This window comes from Trachypithecus francoisi, unplaced genomic scaffold, assembly GCF_009764315.1.
Source record: "Trachypithecus francoisi isolate TF-2019V2 unplaced genomic scaffold, Tfra_2.0 Lachesis_group10, whole genome shotgun sequence".
NCBI classification, from domain to species: Eukaryota; Metazoa; Chordata; class Mammalia; order Primates; family Cercopithecidae; genus Trachypithecus; species Trachypithecus francoisi.
Window position 1 is genome coordinate 37,831,929 of NW_022681455.1, and position 23,252 is coordinate 37,855,180.

At 43.2% G+C, this 23,252-nt stretch overlaps 1 protein-coding gene across 1 annotated transcript in view; it reads left to right on the forward strand.

Annotated features, from left to right (window-relative positions):
• Window positions 1–6,766: 6,766 nt before the first annotated feature.
• Window positions 6,767–23,252, forward strand: part of ZFAND3 (zinc finger AN1-type containing 3) — a 340,799-nt gene continuing 324,313 nt past the window's right edge. The window contains exon 1 of the mRNA XM_033217040.1: window positions 6,767–7,285. Within this exon, the coding sequence (XP_033072931.1) occupies window positions 7,215–7,285 (71 nt within the window). The 5' untranslated portion in view covers window positions 6,767–7,214. The remainder of the gene's footprint in view (window positions 7,286–23,252) is intronic.

The following is a 23,252-nucleotide window of genomic DNA, read 5'->3' on the forward strand; positions in this document are numbered from 1 at the left end:
AAGAAGGAATTTATTGGCCCATGTCACTGAAAAGTCCAGAGGGCAACTTTGGCATGAGACTTAGCTGGATTCAAGGACTCAATGTCTTGATGATTTAGTCTCTCTCTCTCCATCTCTCCTTTCCTTCCTGTTGGCTCGATTCCCCAGGCAACCTCACTCCAGATGGTGGGTCCCTCAGCAGCTCTAGGCTTACGTGGTCTTTGGGCCACTTGATCTCAGAAGACAAAGCTTGCAAGTCAGCCTAGGGAGGGCCCTGCCTTTCCCTGAGCCAATCCCAATTCCTGTGTCCAGAAGGATAGGGCTCCCTGACGAAACCAGTGAGTGTGTGCATCCCTCAAGAGCAGGGAGAAGTAGGCAGATAAAAACCACAGCTCACTACAAATGCCTCCTGTTACAGATGAGGAAACTAAGACACAGACCAGCTAAGTAACTTCTTCAAGTCTCTGAGCTACTAGGTGGCAGAGCCCACATTTGAACTTAGGCAGCTTGACTTTTGAACTTATGCAGCCTGAGTTTGGAGCCCATGATTTTAGTGTGATAGTTAATGTTATATGTCAACTTAACTGGGCCGCAGAGTACCCGGATATATGGTTAAATATTATTATGGGTGTGTCTTTGAGGTTGAGATTAACATTTGCTACGGTCTGAATATTTGTGTCCCCCAACACACATAGTCCGCAATTTATATGTTGAGCTCCTAATTCCCATGGTGATGGTATTAGGAGGTAGAGTCTTTTAGAAGATGATTAGATCATAAAGGCACAGTCCTCATGAATGGCATTAGTGTCCAAGGGAGCTCATTTGCCCTTTCTGCCATATGAAGACATGGCAAGAAAGTACCATCTATGAGCCAGAGAGTGGGGTCTCATCAGATCATATCTGCCAGTGGCTTGATCTTGGACTTCCCAACCTCCAAAACTGTGAGAAATAAATTCTTGTTGTTCACAAGCTGCCCAGTTTTTTTTTTTTTTTTTTTTTTGAGACAGAGTCTCACTCTGTCACCCAGGCTGGAGTGCAGTGGCGCAATCTTGGCTCACTGCAAGCTCCGCCTCCCGGGTTCACTCTGGCCTCAGCCTCCCGTGTAGCTGAGACTACAAGCGCCTATCACCACGCCCGGCTAATTTTTTTTGTATTTTTAGCAGAGACAGGGGTTCACCGTGTTAGCCAGGATGGTCTCGATCTCCTGACCTCATGATCTGCCTGCCTCGGCCTCCCAAAGTGCTGGAATTATAGGCGTGAGTCACTGCGCCCAGCCCTTATGGTTTTGTTATAGCAGTTTGAATGAATTAAAACAAAATGGTAGACTGAGTAGATTGCCCTCCCCAAGTTGGACAGGACTTATGCACTCTGTTGAAGGCCTGAACAGAAGAAAAGGCTAAGCAAGAGAGAATTTGCTCTCTGCCTGAAAGCCTTTGAGTTGGGACATCGGTCTTCTACTTCTGACTCAGACTAGAGGTTATACCATGGATTCTCCTGGTTCCCAAGGCCTTCACACTGCAGATCTTGGGACTTGTCTGCCTCCATAATTGTGTAAACCAATTCCTTATAATACATCTCATGTAATTTCCCATTGGTTCTGTTTCTTTAGAGAACCCTAACTACAAGACTATACTACAGAACTATATATGGAAGATGTCCGTGACATATTTCAAAATTAAAAAAAAAAGTCAGTCAGAGTATACTATGTGTTACATGATTCCATTTATATGATCATACACAAATGAAAAGCCTAGAGGGCTATACCAAACTGTTAACAAAGGGTATCTCTGGGGGATGACAGTATTAGGGAGGACTTCTGTTTTCTCTTTGTTTGAATTTCTTTTTCCCCACAAAGGTCAAGTATTTCTGGGAAAAACAATTATTTCCATTCTTGAAAATAAATTTAAAAGTCAGCAAAATCAAATTTCACACCAAGATGGGTGTGAGCAGCAGGGAAATCAGCAATTGCTTTGTGAACATGAGGAACATGGGATGTGAAATGGCAGCATTTTCTCCCCTCGTCCCCTCTTTTCCCTGTTGCACTCTTCATTTTATTTAATTTATTTTTAGTTTCCTGAGACGGGCTGGAGACGGTATGCTTGGTTGCCCTTCTTTTCCCTTGGCTCTGAGAGTTTATCCATGCCAACTGGACCGTAAGTGACTAAAAGAATCAACTGCACATCAGAAAACTCAAAGGTCAGAAGCAAACTTAAGAGAGGATCTGGTTCAATGCCTTTTGAAAGAAAATCTCTCACCCCCTTGGAAAACCAAACTCAAATGAAAGAGGAGAGCAAAACTCAGAATTCTTGCTCTCTGAGAACACAGTGTAAAAGCCACTCGTCTAATCTAACCATATTGTTTTGCAGAGGGGTCTCAGGTCTTCCACTGTACGCCAACTGTACCTCACATTCCTGAGTCGACATAGGTGACTTGGAGTGCATGTATTCCGGACTTTCAAAGGCTTAGTAGTCCCTGAATTAGGCAATAGGAAATGTGATTGGGCAGGGTCTCTGCCTCTTGCTCTGGTCACAGATGCTCCACTTTCTCTTTTCTGGCAGTCCAAGGCCCTGGATCCAACCTGGATGATTGAAATTGGCTCTCATTCTCTCTAGGGGTCCAGGATGTTACAGGGTTCTCTGTTCTCATTAGTCAGTCAGGGTCAAGGGATGCAAGAAAAAGGAGCTAGGGAAAATAACTCAGTGGCAAGGCAAAGAGCCTTTGTTAAGCTCATAAAACTAGAGTTGGGATCTGAGATTAAATTTTACAGATAATATTAGGATTAGGATTAAGGCTAGAGTTTGGATTGGACAGTGGGGCTAATACCAGGTTAGGATGGATTATAATGATGACAGGCTTTGAACTGAGAGCGAGTTTCAAGGGTAGGGATTAGAATTAGAGTGGAGGATCATCTGCTTTCTCTCAGGTCTCTACAAGCCCCCTTTTTTTGGTAAAGTCTTCCAGGGCTAAGTAGGTCTTTTGAATTCTTACCAAGAAGGCAGTCATTGTTTGCTCCTGACCTTGAATCACACTAGGCTCTTTTCCATATACCGTCAGTTTCTACTTCAAAAGCTCTGGCTGCTGAAGAATTAATATTATCCTTTACTAGACCCCACTGAGCACATAGATGGCTCCTTTTGGGCCAATGGTGATTGCAAACTACTCCCAGGAGTCACATCACAGGTTCATCTGGAACGTTAATACACGACAGAAAATAGTCAAGACAATTACGACAAAAGCACTCTGCCAATTACCCCCACACTATGCTCCCCTAATTTGATGATGCCCTGAAATTTTATGTCCTCTCTGAGCTTTCAGTCAACTAAGTGGGCTTGTTATAGGAATTGGATCAAGGGCTCTATAGATAGAGACACTGGGAACTAAGAGTAAAGAGTTAGCTGGCTAGGAACGTCATAAGCAGCAGCTAAATACTGTCTCATCTCATACAACTTCAGTGTGACAAAAAAGCTGGCAGCCTTGTGATGAACGAGGTCAGAAAAAAAAAAAAAAACAACAGAGAACTTCAATGTCTTCTAGGGAGGGTGGGTTGGTAACTAAGACATTCCCCCAGGATTGTCTAACTATGACTCCAATCCATTTGTGGGTCTCACATTGACTAAGAAATTATTGTGCCTTTTTATTCATGCAACAAATATTTATTGAATGCCTCCCAAATGCACCTTGAGTATTGTGTATATCACAGTAAACAAAACAGACATGATCTCTGGAGACTCACAAATACATACTTAATTATAAAGTGTGATAGGTACTATAAAGAAAAAGAGTGCCATGTAAGATAATAACGGGGCCACCTAATTTTGATTGGGGCTTGGGTCACGGATGACTTCTTTGAAGGAGTTTCATTTAAATTCAGGTCTGAATTTGTTTAAGTAGGAGTTAGTCTGTTGAAAAACCTTAACCTGTCAATTGTTCTTTATGCTTTTGAAGTTCAGCTGCAATTTACTCCTTTATGGTCTGTGGTGGACATTTTTTGGAATCTTTGCCAAGTACATAACTTTCTTTGAGAAGACAGCTTACAAAGATGGGGTTCTGGCAGCCATGTTTGCATTACAAAACAAAGAGACCTGACTACATATTGCCCTGTTGGTCAAAGGTGATTGTACCAAGAGTACACAAGCGGACATAAATTGAACCAGTTTCTTGTTCCTGGGCATTGGGATTCATAAATACTAATTAGTCTGTCTGTTCTTGAAGTGAGGCTGGGTAAACCTGGATTATGTTCCCAAAAAAGCAGTGAAAACAGCTCTGCTGAGATTATAAAGCAGCTTTGTAGAGAGAAGCAGAGATGGAAGAATATGTAACCAGAGAGAAAAAGATACTGAAAAAAACCAAACACTTGGCTCCCTGTTGATGTATTAGGCACCTATTTCAGTTCTTCATGAGATCTTACTGCTCTGTGTCCTTGGGTTGCAGAAGATTATTTCCTTGTGTGTGTACACATATAAAGAGGAAAGGCAGCTGAGGCAGTCAGGAACAGGAGGACAAGGGAATGGAGATGTCAGAAAGCAAGGTGTATTTGAGGAATGGCAACTAGTGTCTGCTTTGCAGGGTGAACAGAGAAGAGCAGAAAATGAAGTCTGAGAGGACGACTGGAACCAAATTATCTACATTATATGTAGGGACCTGCTGGTGAATGCTACACTTTATTAATCCTTTTAGTCTCCAGAGTGCTGAGGAAATTCCTTGTGTATACTGGGTACTCAATAAATGTTTGTTGAATAACTGGCAAACAGGAAAGCAGTTTGGAAAATGACAATCACTTTTTATGTTGAATTCTCCTTTTAGTTGTGGAGTTTCCTTTTCTGTCCATAAAAGAAAATCATCAAGATGCCAAGAGAGACAGTCCCACTTAATCTTTGTTAAACTCAAAGGCTGTTAAGTATCTCACGTATCTGGGAATTTTATGTCGGTTTAAATGAAGATTTAAGGGTAATATGAATCCAGTGAGAGCAAGGTGTGCTGTATGGCTTTATCCTTTCTATGCATTTTTTTTTCTTTTCTTTCTTTCTTCTTTTTTGAGACAGAGTTTTGCTCTCGTTCCTGTTGCCCAGGCTTGAGTGCAGTGGCATTATCTCGGTTCACTGCAACACCCGCCTTCCGGGTTCAAGTGATTCGCCTGCCTCAGCCTCCCGAGTAGCTGGGATTACACGCGCGCCACCATGCCCGGCTAATTTTTTGTATTTTTTAAAACTAGCGACGGGGTTTCACCATGTTGGCCAAACTGGTCTCGAACTCCTGACCTCAGGTGATCCACCCGTCTTGGCCTCCCAAAATGCTGGGATCACAGGCGTGAGCCCCAGCGCCCGGCTTTTTCTATGCACTTTCTTACACATATACTTATTGAAGGCTTTGGAAAATCCACAAAATTAAAACTAAATATTGTGCATAATAAATTATCCCTCACGTTTTGGGGTGTTTTGGCTTTAAGTGGCTTGATTTTTGCAATCATTAACTGCACCATCAACAGCATCTGTGGCATACTAAGCTAAATGCGATCCTTGCTCTTTAGAGTCCAAAATAAACATCAATGTTAACAAACCCACAGAGAATGCACAAACAGAAATGTGGTTTGGTATACAAAAAAATAAGATAGCAACATTTGGTAACCAAATTAATCTAGGTAATACTCTCTCTGAGGCTCTCATATACCCGACAGGCCGGGAGGGTATACGGCAGCTATTCCTAAGAGCCAGGAAGTCTTCCTCAGCGATGGGTTTCCAAAAGGTCTGAAGGATGTTGCCTCTGTGTTGAACTTAGTCATCAATAATCGGTTTCTCTGTCCACGACTGGCTGGAGATCAGAATGAGCTCAGGATCAAGGACTAGAAGCGTTAAAGGACTCATTTTCTTAGTGTCTCAAACTTCTTTGATCACTTACCATTACTGATTCTGCCACAGCTCCCCTTTCCCCTCCAAAAACCAAACGAGTCAGCTGTAGGAAGAAGGGAGGCTCTCCTAGCCCGGGCACAGGCAATGGACTTCTGGCTCTGTGGTTGGGAGTGGAGAGACAAGGAACTCCCCAACACCGGTGAGGGAAGAGACAAGGAACTTGCCCCAGACAAGGGGCTGCGGGAAGGGCATTTCCCAAAAGTTCCTGTCAAGAGACCAGTATACCGGGTGGAACTCGAAGAGTTGTTTGGGTGTGGGGGGGACCAGGAAGACAGAGAGAGATTCCCAGGGACTTGGCAAACTAGGGAGAAAGGCTCCGCGGCATCGCCCAGGAACAAGAGCTGCAGCTCCAGGGACCTTGACTCCAACATACCCGGGAACTCCGAACTCCACTTCCGCGTTTGGCATTCCTCCCCGAGGCCCCTCCTCGCACTCGGCTACGGGGTCTGCGGGCGCATGCGCCGCCGCTCAGGCACTGGCCCAATTTACCCTAAACAACTAATCTGCTCCTCCCCCTCCCGCTTGGAGCGCACCACTCGCGTTTAGGGGGAGACACCGCGCCCCGGAGTACTCAGAAACCTGCTCCCCTTCTTCAGACAGGGGGAAGATAAGGTTGCTTCAGATTTTAAAGTTCTAAGAATACGAAGGCCTCAGTCGCCCGTCGCCGGGCGAGAGCCCGAGGCTCTCAGTTTCTCCCACAGTTCCGCACTCCGCCTTTGAGGCGCGGAACAAAGTGGCACGCCCGGATCCCAGCTGATCAGCTGCTGGGCTTTGGCGGTGGCTCCCCCGGGCGAGACCATTGTGACTCCTCGGGAGGGGTGCATAGAGGGGAGGGGCAGAGCGGCCATTGTCCGGTCAGCGCAGCCTCCGGGGGAGGGGCCGGTGTTACGGAGCCAGCAGGGCCCGGGGCTTCACAGCGGCCGCTGCGACTCCGGAGCCGGCGGGGACCTCCGGTCCTTCCCCGCGCCACCGCACGGGACATCGCTCTGGCTGGGGAGCGGCGGTGGGAGCCGTCGAGGGCGTCGGTGTCCCTCCTCCCCCGCGGTCCTCGGTGCGTCCGCACGCCCCTCCTCCTCGGCTCCCTCCTTCTCCTCTCCGCACCTCCCCGGCCCCCCCGTCTCCGCAGGCCGAGTGGTGCGGCCCGCCTCCAGCTGACCGGCCTGGAATCCCGGCTCCGAGCCCCGGACTCGCGCCCGCCCGCGCGCCCGCTCCCTCCCCCTCCCCCCGCCCCGAGCCCCCCGACGCCGCCGCCACCTCCTCCTCAGAGCGGGGCCCGGGCCCAGCCGCCGCCACCGCTGCCGCCGCCGAGCTCCGCCGCCGCCGAGCACCATGGGAGACGCTGGGAGCGAGCGCAGCAAAGCGCCCAGCCTGCCGCCTCGCTGTCCCTGCGGCTTCTGGGGGTAAGTGCCCGGCCGGGTTGGGGCGGGGGCCGGGGGCGCGGACGCCAGGGCTGCCTGGGCAGGCCTCGGGGCCTGGGATGCCGGAACCCTGGAGGCTGGGCCCAGTCCGGGCCTACGGGGAGGGGGTGGGGGTCGCGTTCCGGGGAGGGATGCCGGGTGGGGAGCTGGGGGTGGGCAGAGAAGGCCCTTCCGGGGGTGCGTTACCACCCTTTGGGACCCGCCAGCCTGAAGCTCGGGCCCACGGGGGCCTCCCGGGCCACGGGTGAGGGGGGCAGGGCGGCGGGGAGGGTTGAGGGGGCGGCGTTGACCGCTCCAGGAGGAGCAGGGGTGCCCCTTCCCTGGGCATGTGGAAGCCAGCCCTTCCTCCCTCCCGGGGCTTGAGTTGGTGCCCAGGCATTAGGAGGGTATTTCCTCTGACTTTTTCACCTCCCCTCCTCCCTGTCCTCTGGAGACTTGCATCATCACTTCCTAGATTATATCCCAGTGCCCCATTTGCTTTTAGGAAGCTATTCTCACGTCACCCGTTTGTAAAAACCGAGGCCAGAACTAGGCTGGGGTAAAGTTATAAGACTGTTGAGGTCTCACCTTTATGTAAAACACGTTTCAGGAGATTTGTAAAATTCCCTTGTCAAAAAGGAAGAAGAAAATCACACAAAACCTGAAGTCAGCCTGGATTGGGGAATATGAGATCCAGTTTCCTCAATTGGTTCTCAAATTCCCCTCTTTCTCAATTTAAGTAAAAATGATAAAAATGTTCACAGTGGATAGCGTATATTGTTTGGCCATCATGTGTTAGGGCGGAAAAAAAAAAGTGAGGTGGGAAATCAGCTCCCTCTTCCTCCCCCCGTTACAGTTTAAATTCTCGTGGTAACACTTTAAGCTTCGTGGATTGCCACCTAACAGGTGCCTCCATCGTACCACATGACTGTAGTTCTGCAGTAAGAAAGCTGGAGACTTTAAAGGCCGGCTTTTGTGATTTGAGTCCTTTTTATCTGTTATCGTTTTGTTTTAGTTTTATTTTTTGAAAGATTCAGTATATTTGGAGACACAGAGGCAGGAAGGAAGATTGTTTCTGGTGAGGACATCTTGGGAAGAAGTATGGAAGTAGTTTCCCTTTGCTATCTCCCATATTGTAGGAATGGTTAACAGAAATTAAAGGTAATTTTGGGAGTGCAGAGAAAGATTAGAAAGTGGATCTTAATGTGGACTTCTGTGGAAGCTGTTGTATCTCAAGGTTATGACGAAGTGGATTTTCATTTTCTCATTTTTCTGACTTTCTCGAAAATTTCCCTGTGGAAGGATATTAGTCAAAAAGAAGTTATAGCATATGTAAAGTCCTAAAAAATGTGAAAATATTTCTATTCTTCCCTTCATTTTTATTTGAAAATAATTGGTTTGCCTGTGAAGTGCTTTCATGGACTGTCTAATTCCCACAAGAATCTTGCGGGTAGGAACCATTATCTCATTATTAAATGGGGAAACTGAGGCTTAGAGTGGATAATTTGCCCCTTCACACAGGGAGTGTAGGGTGGAGCTGGTGAGCTCTTTAGAGTGCTTAGTACCATCATGTTTATGACATCAGTCTGCTGCCCTGGAAAAATCTTGTGTCACAAGCCTCAGATTGTAACTTATTATAAGATATGTGTCCTGAAGAAAGTTGCTGCGAGTGGCAGCTAATGCTCAGGATGTATCAGGTCTCTCTCCTGGCAACATGTTTATGTCCTTCGGACTATTATCATGAATGGAATCTTTATTGAAAGACTTATATCAAGGCTTAGAGATTAAGAAAATGGCCGGGCGTGGTGGCTCACGCCTGTAATTCCAGCTCTCAGGGAGGCAGAGGTGGGAGGATAGCTTGAGCCCAGGAGTTGGAGACCTGCCTGGGTAATACAGCGAGACCCCGTTCTCCACAAAAAGGAAAAAAAAAAAAAAAAAGAGATTAAGAAAATGGAATAGCCTTTTACATTTATTTATTTATTTTTGAGACGGAGTCCTGCTCTGTTGCCCAGGCTGGAGTGCAATGGCGTGATCTTGGTTCACTGCAGCCTGCACCTCCCGGGTTCAAGCAATTCTCCTGCCTCAGTCTCCCAAGTAGCTGGTACTACAGGTGCACACCACCATGCCCAGCTAATTTTTGTATTTTTTAGGAGAGATGAGATTTCGCCATCTTGGCTAAGGTGGTCTCAATCTCCTGACCTCAGGTGATCTGCCTGCCTTGGACTCCCAAAGTGCTGGGATTACAGGTGTGAGTCACTTCACCCGGCCAATTTTACACATTTTAAATAATGATGATGATTATCATTATTAATGACTGTAGGCCAAACGAAAGGACAAAGTAGGAGGATCACTTGAGCCCAGGAATTTGAGGCTACAGTGAACCATGATTGCGTCACTTGCTTTCCAGCCTGGGTGACAGAGTGAAACCGTGTCTTGAAAAAGTAAATCAGTAAACGATATGATTGTAAATAATGAGTGACCGTAATTAATAAATAGTAAATCATTTTTCTGTGATAGGGTAATGTAGAAAGTTTCAGAGGTCTTTTGTTTATAACAGGCATGAGCCACCACGTCCAGCCAGCCTTTTACCTTTAGCTGGTAGGGTTCTGATAATGCCCAGAGAGTTTGGTGGCAGTAGATAGGAAAAGTTACACTAATGTTGTACTTGACCTGTAAGCAACCAGGGCTTCTTTTTAGATACTTTCACGCTGATACTTTTTATGAACTGCAATTTACCTAGCAGGAGTAGTAGTTTCACCACAAAACTAATATTTTTATGGTGAAAAGTGTTCTTTTTGGTGCAATGTTTTAACCTTTCCTAAGGACTTTTGTATACAATTATGTAGTTTGTATTTTATACCAAAGCATAACAAAATTGCTGCCTTGTTTCCATCGTATCATAACCGACTTTGAACATGTTTCCCTTAATGCATGGACCACATTCATATTATGTTCACTGAGTAAACTTAGAATATATTTAACAAATATTTGAATGCCTGTGATATAATGGTGGGCAAGGAGGTGCTGGCCCCATACCCTGGGTCAGGGGGCACAGGGAAGTAAACTGACAGTTGCAATACATTTTACAGGTGCTGTATAGGAGGGGCACCTACCCTAGCTGGGGTGGAGGTAGAGGAAGGTAGCCTGGAGAAAGTGACACTTTTGCCTAGACCCGCAGGAAGGGTAGAAGGAGAGTATGGAAACAAATATTCCTTTCAGGCAGTGGGACTAACATGGATGAAGGCCGGGATGTGAGTGAGAGCACTATGCATTTGAGGAACAGGTTTGTTGGGTCTGTTGGTAGATTGTGAAGAGGGATCACAATCTAGAGATAAGGCTGGGGGATTGAGAGGAATTGGTGATACAGGGCCCTCATAGGTAATGCTGAGGACTTTGGACTTTTATCCTGAGTGCAGTGAGGAGCTACTCAAGAACTTTGATCAGGGAGTGATGTATATCTTTAATGTGAAAGATTATTGGTTGTCCTTGAGAGTAGCCTGGGGGTGTGGGTATGATTCTGTGTGTCTGTATGGATGTGATGTAGGTGTTTTCGTGGAATGTTGCCAAGTCCAGATTTGCCATGGTTGTGGCATGAGCCAGTGTAATGGCTGGGGAGAATAGAGAGCCATTCAGGAGGTATCTTTTGCCTTTTCCCTTCATGAAAATAAAGGTGAATATGTTCTAAAAAATTTTGTGTAGCATTGCACTGCTTGGAAGCTCTAGGTCTAAAGTCAGCTAGCCAGGGCCCACACCCAGCCCTTTGCTGAGGAGCCTCTCAGCAGAATGTTCTGGCACCGGCAGACTAACAGCAGTTCCTTGAGGATTGCTGCTCTTTCCAGTGACTCAGGCTGCAGGATTTGCTGCCCAGCATTGTCCAGTCAGGACACTAATCAGTAGGGCTTGGTTGAATAGGAAAGCTTTAACTGCATTCTCTTGTGAAAATGCAGTTAAAGAAGAATGCCAAGAGGAGTGTACAATTCAAATGCATTAGTGCTTGTAACAGTTAGTTTCCAGTTCTCTCCCTCTTGGCTTATATTGTGTAATTGTGTACAGGTAATTAAGTTATTTTATAGAGACCATCTCCACTGGGAAACTTTGCTACCATGGAAATTATTGAATATTAACCAGTTGATAATGAAGTTGTTAATAACGTTGCAAGTTGTTTATATTACATATATATATATTTTTGTTTTGTTTTTTTGAGAGGGAGTTTCACTCTCGTTGCCCAGGCTGGAGTGCAATGGCGCGATCTCGGCTCACCGCAACCTCTGCCTCCCGAGTTCAAGTGATTCTACTGCTTCAGCCTCCCGAGTAGCTGGGATTACAGGCATGTGCCACCACACCCAGCTAATTTTGTTTTTAGTAGAGTTGGGGGAGGCTGTTCTCGAACTCCCGACCTCAGGTGATCCACCCCCCTCGGCCTCCCAAAGTGCTGGGATTACAGGCGTGAGCCACCACTTGTAGCCGGTATATATATTAACATCATATTTTTAGGATTAAAACAAATTTTTCCCTGAGACATGGACTTAAAACTTTCAGTGAAATATGAACATTTTCTTGGCTCATTTTAGGCATTCAGTACTCAGACAAAAAACGTATTTGTTGATAATTGTCGTATCTGAAATGAAATAGTCAATTAGTACATTTTCTTTAGTTGAAATATACAGATACATGAAAACACTTAAACTATGCAGATATAACTGGTATTTGTTGAAGCTGCATTTTAAATTATTTAGACATTTAAAAAGTGCTGAGGCATGTAGATTCCTCACAAATACACAGACCTAGACTATTACAGAAAAGATAGGAGGAAAAATAAGTATAAGAATATAGTATGTGTATTATAGGATAACAGGGTAATTAGGATGGAAGACGGAAGTGTTTTCTAATTTTATTTAAGTACAGAAATATAATTACTATTGATATTTTGCTTTTATAATTGGAGATAATCTCATAATGACATACGGAAACCTTGGGAATTACTATTTTGTAAATAAGCTTAAAGTGTAGTAGACGTAAGCATTCAGTCTGGTATTTAGGAAATAATGGAATAGTTAAGTGTGGGGCTTATTAGGTAAACTATTCATTGTTTTGTTTTTAAAAAAGAAGCTCTTCTAACAAGTCATGACAAACATATCACATGGGTTCATTTTCTTTAGGGAAATAGATTTTGTTACTATTTCATTTTTATAATCATGTCTGTTGAAGCATTTTGCCTACAAACTATATTGGCTGGATATGAGATGTACTTTAAGATAGGGATGGGTAGAGATAAGGATGGGGTAATCTCCTGAAATAAATTTCATTTCCGAAATCGCTACTAGTAGAAAGTTGATCGAAAACATAACAGGATTTGTTTTATTCCACCTTATTTTTGCAATCATAAGATACTGACTAGTTTAGAATCAATACATATATTTTTTCCCTTTGAGCCTAACCTTAGTGAATTGCTGTAGAACATCAACTCTGTCACTGTCACTGTCTAAATTATCTAGCTAGTGTGCTTGGCTCCTCACAGTGTGTGGACTTCACATTCATTTTGCCTCTTCAGTCTCAGTCTCACAATTGTAACATGTTGCCACACTTCAGCCAGCTTAATCTGGGCGTTCAAGATCATGTGAACACAGTATGAATCACTAATCAGTAGTATGTTCATTCCATTGATGTCACTACTTATCCCTTGATTATAAAACCCCCTTAAACATTCTCTTAAAAAACAAAAAAGCTTGCTTGTGGAGTTTTACTTTGCATCTTTGAGTATTGTGTGCCTCTGAAGATAAAACATGATTTAAGTTAAGTATTCATTGTCAGTTCATTTATCTACTTGCCCTATTTTCCTGATTACATTTGGGGGATTCAGAAAATAGGAAATTTGTCCCTTTGATGTGATGGAACACAGGGAAATAATTTTTTTTTCTTTTTTAATTTAAACAAACATAGTCGTTTTTCTGTTGGTTTGAGGCAATAGCTTTTTAGAGTTAGGTCCAGTTAGCATATGGCTCTTTTGGTTTTATCATCTTCTCTTCTCCATTTTCCATTTCCCACTCTTCCCCTCCCTTCCAAAATGGAAGAGAATTCTAAACTTTAAATCATACTGAACAGTTTTGACTAAGAATCTCTTTATAATCCTTAATGGGATCAAAATTAACATTAGTTTTCACAAATCAACCTTTCCTTGCTCTAAAAATCAGAGAACTAAGAATCGTTTGAAAAGAATGAAGTCCTTAAAAAGAAACCAAGAATAGTATATAAAAAGATTATTTATTTAGAATAGAATACTTAGACAGTGAGAACTAATATCATTTGGATTTTTTATTAGGTCATAGGGAGGTTCTGTCCATGCAAAGTGATGTAATATTTTGAATTCCTGCAATAATCATAGATCGAAATTGAGGTTAAATATTCTTATTTTCTTTTTCACGCAGGCCTGGGACTGGCAGGGCTGCATGGCTTTGTGGCTGAGGCTGGAAGCAGAGCCTATCAAAGTTCCTTCCCCTGCAAAAAAAAAAAAGAAAAGCAATTTTTTTCTGTTTTTGAAGAAAGGTTAAGGTTGATATCTTAGCAAAACTACTTGAAGGAAGTGATTGGTCTTGACCCAGCACTTGTAATACAATGCTTGCAAAATCGTTCAGATTCTGGTTTTTTGGATTTCGTGGGACTTTGTGTCAGAGTGGTTTTCAAAAGAGGGCCTTCATTCCAACTGTGGGGATGACACTGATGTTACTCAGTTTTTCTAGGGTTTGGGAGGAACAGTGATCCTGCTCTGGACTGGGTCCCTGTGTAACAAAATTACATTGCTGAGTGAGATATTTAAACATAAGACATTTCCTGTGTCATATGCAGAAAAGGAGATTAAGAAACTTTGTTTAAAGTGTCTTGGCCGGGTGCTGTGGCTCATGGCTGTAATCCCAGCGCTTTGCCAGGCCGAGGCGGGAGGATCACTTGAGGTCAGGTCAGGAGTTTGAGACCAGACTGAACAACATGGTGAAACCCTGTCTGTATCAAAAATAAAAAAATTAACTGAGCGTGGTGGCACGCACCTGTAGTCTCAGCTGCTTGGGAGGCTGAGGCAGGAGAATCGCTTGAATCCAGGAGGTGGAGGTTGTAGTGAGCTGAGATCGTGCCACTGTACTCCAGTCTGGGCAACAGAGTAAGACTCTGTCTCAAAAAAAAAAAAAAAAAAGGTGTCTACTAGTCAGAATCTAAAACTGTATTCTAGAATGGCACTGCCCAGTATGGTAGCCATTAGCTATAAGTAGCAGTTTAAATTCAGATTAAAGTTAAAAAATTTAGTTCCTCAGTCACTGTAGCTACTTTTTAGTACTCACTAGCTCGGTAACTAGTGATTACCCTATTGAGGAACACAGATATGGAACATTTTCATCCTTCAAGAAAGTTATGTTGGACAGTGCTGTTCTAGAATGTTGACTGATGGGCAGCCAGAGTTTTCAAGCCTGTTTTCTTGTGGGCTCTCTAGATCCCTTTTTTCCTTACATTCTGAACATGAGGCACTTAGCTAATTTAGCTCTAATTTTCTTTCCAGCCCTAACATAGTTTATTTCCACTGGGAGAAGCAATGCTATTGTTAATCCAGAGTACTGGGAAGTGCTCCTTTGGTTAGGAATGGGAATTAAAATTTCAGTAATGGGAATTAAAATGTAGTCTGTAATTTGAACCTTTTTTGAAGTGTTACTTTTGAGTCAGCCATTTTAGCTCTTTTAGCACTGTTAAACTGGCAGCCTGCACGGCTTATACAGGGAGGTGTTGGTCTAACAATCATTTTCTTTTTGGTTCAAAGAATTTTTGAAGCTACTCACCTTTTAGAGAGTTGATAGGTTGTAGATAGGCTCTAGTTAGCTTTTATGACTTTTGTGGAGGAAAAATATTTGTTTTCACAAATGTAAATCTCATGGCGGCTTTTTATATGTGATTAGGGATAAGTGGATTGGATTTTCTGGTAAATTCAGGTTACTATATATAGAGAAAGGTGGGGTGTATTGGAATTTCCAGCAGTAATGGGCAAAACCAAATTGATCTGTGATGCACCAGTCTAATAGAATGGCACAGGTGAACGAAAATGCATGTCATCCATGAGGCTGAGGGACAGAGCTGCTAACAGTGCCGGGTACCTGAAGTGGCTACAGCTATTAACTCAAGGAGGGATGATGTACTAGCTAACTACATCTGTTCATTTAGCTGTACCGGATGTCCCATATCATAGGCAAGTTCGAGTTTATTAGGGTAGAAGAATGTCCTGGGAGAGGTCTTTGATGCTGCTTGCTACCACTCTGGCCTTGGATGGAAGAGGAGGGCCAACCTACACCAGAGCATTCTGTTTCCAGGTGTGAATAAGCTCTACTTAGCTTTATTGAAGCTTTAGTAACTACCTGGTAGAGTGAGGCTGGTGATGTACTTAGGACCTTTTTGGGAGTGTCTTTTTTCATTTATTTCTGCTGAAGTGGAGTGGTGTGGAGTAACAGCTGTTGATGTCTTATCTGCTTCTTGGACTCTTACACACTGATAAGTTGAAGTGCATTTGCATAAAATAATCACAATTATAGCCACACTTCCTGGAAGGGGAAGCATTCTGACCATTCAAGAATATCACAAATACTCTCTTCCCGTGGTCAGCTTCTTTGTCCAGGCACTTGATTTTATTCATTTATTTTTTACAGGAAAGTAAAAAAAATTTTCTGTGGCTTATGGTACCTAACTGGAAGAGTGGAGGCAGGAAGTTGGGTAACACAGAGTGGGTGGTGGACTTTGCTGTCATTTCTGTGCTTTGAAAACTTTTATCTATTTCAGATCATCATTTTTTAAAGACAGCCCTTTCTAGGATGCTTTCGGCAGAAAAAATGGGCTGGCAAAATCATCTCCTGAAAAGATTTATGAATGAGATACATAAAGTACATTGAATAGTATAGTTATTCTTAAACTAGTCATAAGAGTATTAACTAGCAATAAATAATAATAAATAAACCAGAGGTAGGAGAAGGTATGCTGATTTCAATGTGAATTGTTTTTGGATTTATGATTTCTTGGTTTCTGTGCCTAGGGAGGCGTGGATGGTGTTACTCTTTTCTTTTTTTTTTTTTTTTGAGATGGAGTCTCACTCTGTTGCCCAGGCTGGAGTGCAGTGGTGCAATCTTGGCTCACTGCAACCTCCACCTCCCTGATTCAAGCCGATTTTCCTGCCTCAGCCTCCCTAGTAGCTGGGACTACAGGTACGCGCCACCACGTCTGACTCATTTCTTGCATTTTTAGTAGAGATGGGGGTTTCACTGTGTTAGCCAGGGTGGTCTCGATCTCCTGACCTTATGATCTGCCTGCCTCTGCCTCCCAAAGTGCTGGGATTACAGGTGTGAGCCACCGTGCCTGGCCTGGATGGTATTATTGGTTTTCTTCAGTTGTTGCTGAAATCTAAAAAACCAGGTTTTTCAAGTCTTTATGTGTTCGTGTGTGAAACTTTGCCCGTACATACAAAATCTTTACATTGTTTGACTTTACTGCATGCAGTTTAGTTTGCCTTTTCCTTTTAATATAACTTAAAGGTATTATCTTACCTTTACAAGTGGAGAACTGTTCTGTGGACTGATTAGCAGTGGATTTGAGCCTGTAAATAGCCACTGCACTCCAGCCTGGGTGACATAATGAGACTTTGTTGCTTAAAAAAAAAAAAAGGTGGAGGATGCCAGACTTGGTGGCTCACGCCTATGATCCCAGCACTTTGGTGGCTGAGGTGGGCAGATCACCTGAGGTCAGGAGTTCGAGACCAGCCTGGACAACATGGTAAAACCTCATCTCTACTAAAAATACAGAAATTAGCTGGGCTTAATGGCCTGTGCCTGTAATCCTAGCTACTTGGGAAGCTGAGGCAGGAGAATCACTTGAATCGGGAGGTGGAGGTTACAGTGAGCCAGGATTGCACCACTGCACTCCTGGGCAATAGAGTGAGACTCTGGCTCAAAAAAATAAAATAAAATAAAAGTAAAATAAATGGAGGAATGTTTTTGTATATTGACCCACAAAAATATTTGCACGTAGGAACTTTTAATTTTTTTATTGATTTGGGAGGACATGTTCATGTAGTCTCTGAGGCCTGAGTTCCCTGTTTCTGTGGATCAGTCACTGTTAACTAGCTCACCCTGTTCCCCCAACCCTATCCATGCTGTAGCACTTCCAATATGTGCTTAAACCATGCATTTTATTTGTAAGGCTAATCTTCTTCAGGGAATATTGAGCAGGATCTATTAAGGAACAGTTGCTTTGACTTAAATGAAAAAGTCTTTGTAAATGACAGATAAAATCTTGAGTGACAATTGTGGAGTACTGCACTCTTGTATAGTAGGATCTCTTTAGGGGATCTCAAAAATCCTGATCTTTGGAAGTGTATGTCCCTACAGACTGCATTTTCTTACCCTTGGTTTTAAACTTTCTAGGATTATATATTGTAATCTGATAGTTGAAAGCCACCAAATTTACATGAGTAGTTTTCATTCTAAATAAACTAGAATTTTACATTGTGTGTGTTTTTGGTTGGAGTTAGGGACAGGAAGAATAGACTGTTGGGTTTGTGTTTAAAGTTGCGGTGCAGTAAAGTCGTTGGACAGAGATCTATTTAAGACTACAGATTTGGAGGTGAGTTAGAAGGGAAAGGACACAGAAGGTGGTCAGAGGCGAAGACTGGGGCAAGGGGGATGAGGATGGGGACACATGGAAGACAGAAGAATGGTGGGATTATAATTGGGAATGAAGTAGCTTTGTGGCCACCATCGTTTAGTCAGTCTGTGAGAGGTGGTCTCATCTGTAAGGCTAGAGTAATTAATGTGAAAAGGTGGTGGTTAGGGTTAATGAAATGTTCTTTCTTTTCTTGAAGTGTGGTATGTGAGTCCCCTGGGACCTTACAGGAAAGTGCTAATGATCACAGGATGACAGCTGAGATACAGATTCCAAACTAAAGTTTAGTGGAAATAGCAGCAGCTTTCAGCAAAATTGGTGTTTCATCATGTTAGAACCCCATGGGCTCTTCTGCTAAGACCATAGGTACCTTCTTAGCCAGTTAAAGAAAAATGCTGCATGGTTTCTCTTTGCAGCAGGCCATGGAGACTCAACCTACCTTTCTTTTATTGGAATTGCCACAACCTGTTAATTCCATTGCTTGGGAATGATTTTTCTTCTCCCCTTTTCCCCCCCGTGCCTGGTGGGGCATTGAACAGTCTTGCCCATCGTCTATTTAACTTGCTGTTCTTAGAAAAACAACTCATACGAGCCCTTCTCTTTTAAAACATTTTACAGTGAATACATATGGGGAAATTATATTAGATCTTGAATAATGTAGCAGTAGTACTTCCTGGGGAATAGGACCTTTTCTTACTTGCTGAGAGGCTGATGAAGGGCCCCCTCTCTCGTCTATCCCAAACTCCTCCAAAACTCCGAAGATGAAGAGCATACTGATCTCTTATCTCCAGAAAACCAACTGAGCTAAGTGGCTAGGCATGGGTTTTGGAATCAAAGACCTGGATTGGAATCAAAGATGTGAGTTTACCTCTCTGTCTCTTTATCTTTAAAAAAATAATATCTTAGAGTTGGCTTTGAGATTTAGTGAGCTCTGATGCCTGTCAAGCCCTTGCCACAGAGCCTGGTCATGGTAATTACATTCATTAAAGGCCAGCTTCCCAACTTGAAAGAAGGATCGTTGATGGCAGATTAGTAAATACAGAACTATCTTGCCTTATATGGGTAGTTTGCATTTATAGTGATCTCCAGACTGATGCCACTTCATTAATTGGTGAAGTTTCTGACCAACCTTTGGCCATTTTCCAGAGCCAGTCCTTTTTCCAGCAAGTGTTAAGCACTCTATCTTGTGTCTTGAGCTATACTAGGCAAGGGATACCTTGGTCTGGCTTCTGCCTAAGAAAGCTCACAGTCTAGAAGGGAAGGTGGATCAATAAACTGACAAAACACTGTTAGAAAAGTGCTCTGGGAGATCACTGAGTATTGTGAGAGGAACACTAATGGGCAGCTTATCTACATGGGAACTGAGGGTGGCCAGGAGAGCTTCTCATGAGTTGGGATGAGCAGAAGTTAACCACATGAAGATGGTAAGGAGGGGATTTCTAGGCAGAGGGAACAGCTTGTACAGAGAGGCACAGAGGAACGGGAAAGTGTGCTGAATTAAGAGAATGGCAAACACAACTCAGTATGTTAGCTGCAGGGTATGGCAGGAGGCAAGAGAAACCTAGGGAGATGAGCAGGGGCCAGTTATGAAGATACTTCATTGCTGTACTGTTGAACTTAAGGATCAGGAAGCAGCTGGGAAGCATTTAAAGATTTTAAGCATGGATAACAGATGATATTTATAATATATTTCAAAAAAGTTAATGTGGAGGATGCATTGGAGTGTATTAGGCAGAGAGACCAGTTAGAGCAATGAAATCTTTTTGAACCATGGATCCCTTTGGCAACCTGGTGAAGTCTGTGGACCCCTTCTGAGAATAATGCATAAAATAAAACACCCGTGATTTCAAAGGAAACCAGTTAGCCCATGGACCGTGGGAGCCTGTGGACCCTAGATAAAGTAACCCTGAAGAATGCAGCAGCGGGGTGCTGAAAATAATTGTAGGCTGGCAGTGGGGAATGAAGAGGGGGCTTAAATATAAGAGCAGCGACAGATTGGATGGTGGGGAGTGGTGGTAAAGGAGAAGAGAAGCAGCAGGGTCTGACGTGGACTGCAGATGGAAGATGATGTCAGTCACTTGTGGTGGGTATAGAAGTTCATTCACTTACAAACTGTAGATATGAAAGGTCATTTGTGAATTCATCTATTCCCAAATACAAAGTGAAATTGGAGAAGCGACCAGTAGTAGTGCCCTCTGTCAGTGGTACGCATTGTTTTGTTCAGTAGGAGAAAGTTTATACTTCGGAAGTTCTTAAGTTGAAGTGATTCAGTGAATCTGTACTAGAAGATGGTAAGTGGGTGGTAAGAGAGATGATTTGTTTTAGACAGGTTAAGTTTACTTTCTGGCGAATTATAGACAGCTTAAGACAGTTTCTTGCTTTGCTTTTCTGTTTTCTTTTTTCTTCCCTTCCCCTCTCCCCTCAACAGGGTCTCGCTCTGTTGCCCAGGAGGCTAGAGTGCAGTGACAGGATCATAGCTCACTGCAACCTCGAACTCCTGGGCTTAAGTGATCCTCCTGCCTGAGCCTCTGAAGTAGCTAGGACTACAGGTGCATGCCACCACACCTGGCAAACTTTAAAGTTTTTTTTTGTAGAGATGGGTGTCTCTCTATGTTGCTCAAACTGGTTTTGAACCTCTGGCATCAAGTGATCCTCCCGTCTTGGCCTCCCAAAACATTGGGACAGGCATGATCCCACTACTGATGAGCACAGGAGTTTTGACCTGCTCCATTTTTAACCTGGGCCAGTTCACTCCTCCTTTGGCAACCTGGTGGTCCTTTGTTCATGGGAGGTAGCCATATTGATGCTGAATTTAGTGTGGACACCTGATCAGCATAATGCAGTACTGCCCAGAACTCCTGGGCTCAAGCAATCCACCTCAGCCTCCCAAGTAGCTGGGACTACAGGCATGCTACCATTGTATCTTTTTTTTAATGTGAATTTTTTATTGAAGTATAACATAAATAATGAAAAATACATGAATCTTCAGTGTATAGCTAAATGAATTTTCTACAAAGTGAATATGCCTATGTAACCAGAAATAGCTAACAAGAAATAGCATTTCCGGCCCCCAAGAATCCCTCTTCCTATCCTCTTCCGGTAACTACTCCCTTCCTCTGTCAAGGGTAATCACTATCCCAACTTGTACCATCACAGATTACTTAAAATTTTTTTTCTTCTTAGATTTTTTCTACTTTTTAATTGAAGTATGACTTAGTTTACTGTAAACATTTCAAGTGTGTACTTTGGTAGATTAAAAAAAATAGACTTCACAGCTGGGTGTGGTGACTCACACCTGTAATCCTAGCACTTTGAGGTCAGGAGTTAGAGACCAGCCTGGCCAGCATAGTGAAACTTTGTCTCTACTAAAAAGTACAAAAATTAGCTGGGCGTGGTGGCGCACGTGTGTGGTCCCAGCTACTTGGGAGGCTGAGGCAGGAGAATCACTTGAACCTGGGAGGTGGAGGCTGCAGTGAGCCGAGATCGTGCCACTGTACTTCCAGCCTGGGCGACAGAGTGAGACACCGTCTCAAAAAAAAAAAAAAAAAAAGGACTTCATTTTTTAAAAAGGAGTTTTTGGTTTACAATAAAATTTACTAGAAGGTAAAAAGAGAGACTTCCCGTATACCCTTTAACTGTCTACGCACACAGCCTCTCCTACTATCGACATCTCACACTAGTGTGGAACATTTGATAGAATTGATGAACATACAGTGACACATCATTATTACTCAAAGCCCATAGTTTGCATTGGGATTCACTCTTGGTGGTGTATATTCAGTGGATTTTGACAATGTGTAATGAAACTACCATTATAATATCATATAGAACATTTCAGTGTCCTAAAAACCCTCTCTGCTCTGCCTGTTCATCTCTCCCTTCTCTTCAACCTTTGGCAACAACTTTTCATTGTCTCCCTAATTTTGGCTTTTTCAAAATTTCATATTGTTGGAATCATACAGTATGTAGCCTTTTCAGATTGGCTTCTTTTATATAGTAATAAGCATTTAAGTTCCATGTCTTTTCATGGCTTGCTAGCTTATTTTTTAGTGCTGATTAATATTCCAATGTCTCAATTATACTACAGTTTATCCAATTACCTACTGAGAGACATCTTGATTGCTTCCAAGTTTTGGCAATTATGAATAAGGCTGCTATGAATATCTGCAGGTTTTTGTGTGGACATGTTTTCAACTCATTTGGATAAATAGCAAGGAACACAACTGCTGGATCATATAAGAGTATGTTTAGTTTTGTAAGAAACTGCAAAACTTTGACAAGCGAGTGTACCATTTTGCATTCCCATCAGCAGTGAATGAGAGTTCCTGTTGCTCCACATCCTTGTCAGCATTTGGTGGTATTGAATGCTGACACTATGATATATGATACATATGCATATATCATATGCATAATGATATATGCATATATTATGATATGTGCATGTATGTATGTATGTTTCAAAAAAACTAGATACTACCAGTTTTCAAAAATGATTATGTCAGTTTACATTCATACCACCAATATATGAGAGTTCCGGTTAGTCCACATTTTGTCAATACTTGCTATTGATGATCACTTTCATTTTGGTTGTATAAAGTTATTGCATTTTTCTTTTAATTTATATTTCTCTGATGACTAATAAAATAGAGAATCTTTCTTCATTGGCCATTTGGCTAAACTTTGTTGTGAGGTGCCTGTTTAAGCATTTTGCTTAAGTTTCTATTAGGTCATCTACTTTTTTCTCATTCATTTGTAAGAGGTCTTTTTTTGTTGTTCTTGTTCGAGATAGAGTCTCACCACTGTCTTGCAGGCTGGGGTACAGTGACACAGTCATGGCTCATTGCAGCCTCAACCTATGGGCTCAACTGATCTTCCTGCCTTAGCCTCCCATGTAGCTGGGACCCCAGGTGTGTGCCACCACACTCAGGTAACTTTTAAATTTTTTGTAGAGACGGGGTTTCACCCTGTTGCCCAGGCTGGTCTTGAACTCCTGGGCTCAAGTGATCCTCCTGCCCCAGCCTCCCAAAGTGCTGGGATTACAGGCGTGAGCCACTGTACCCGGCCTGTAAGAGTTTTTTGTTTTTTGTTTTTTTGTTTTTTTTTGAGACGGAGTCTCGCTCTGACGCCCAGGCTGGAGTGCAGTGGCCAGATCTCAGCTCACTGCAAGCCCTGCCTCCCGGGTTTACGCCATTCTCCTGCCTCAGCCTCCCGAGTAGCTGAGACTACAGGCGCCCGCCACCTCGCCCAGCTCGTTTTTTGTATTTTTTAGTAGAGACGGGGTTTCACTGTGTTA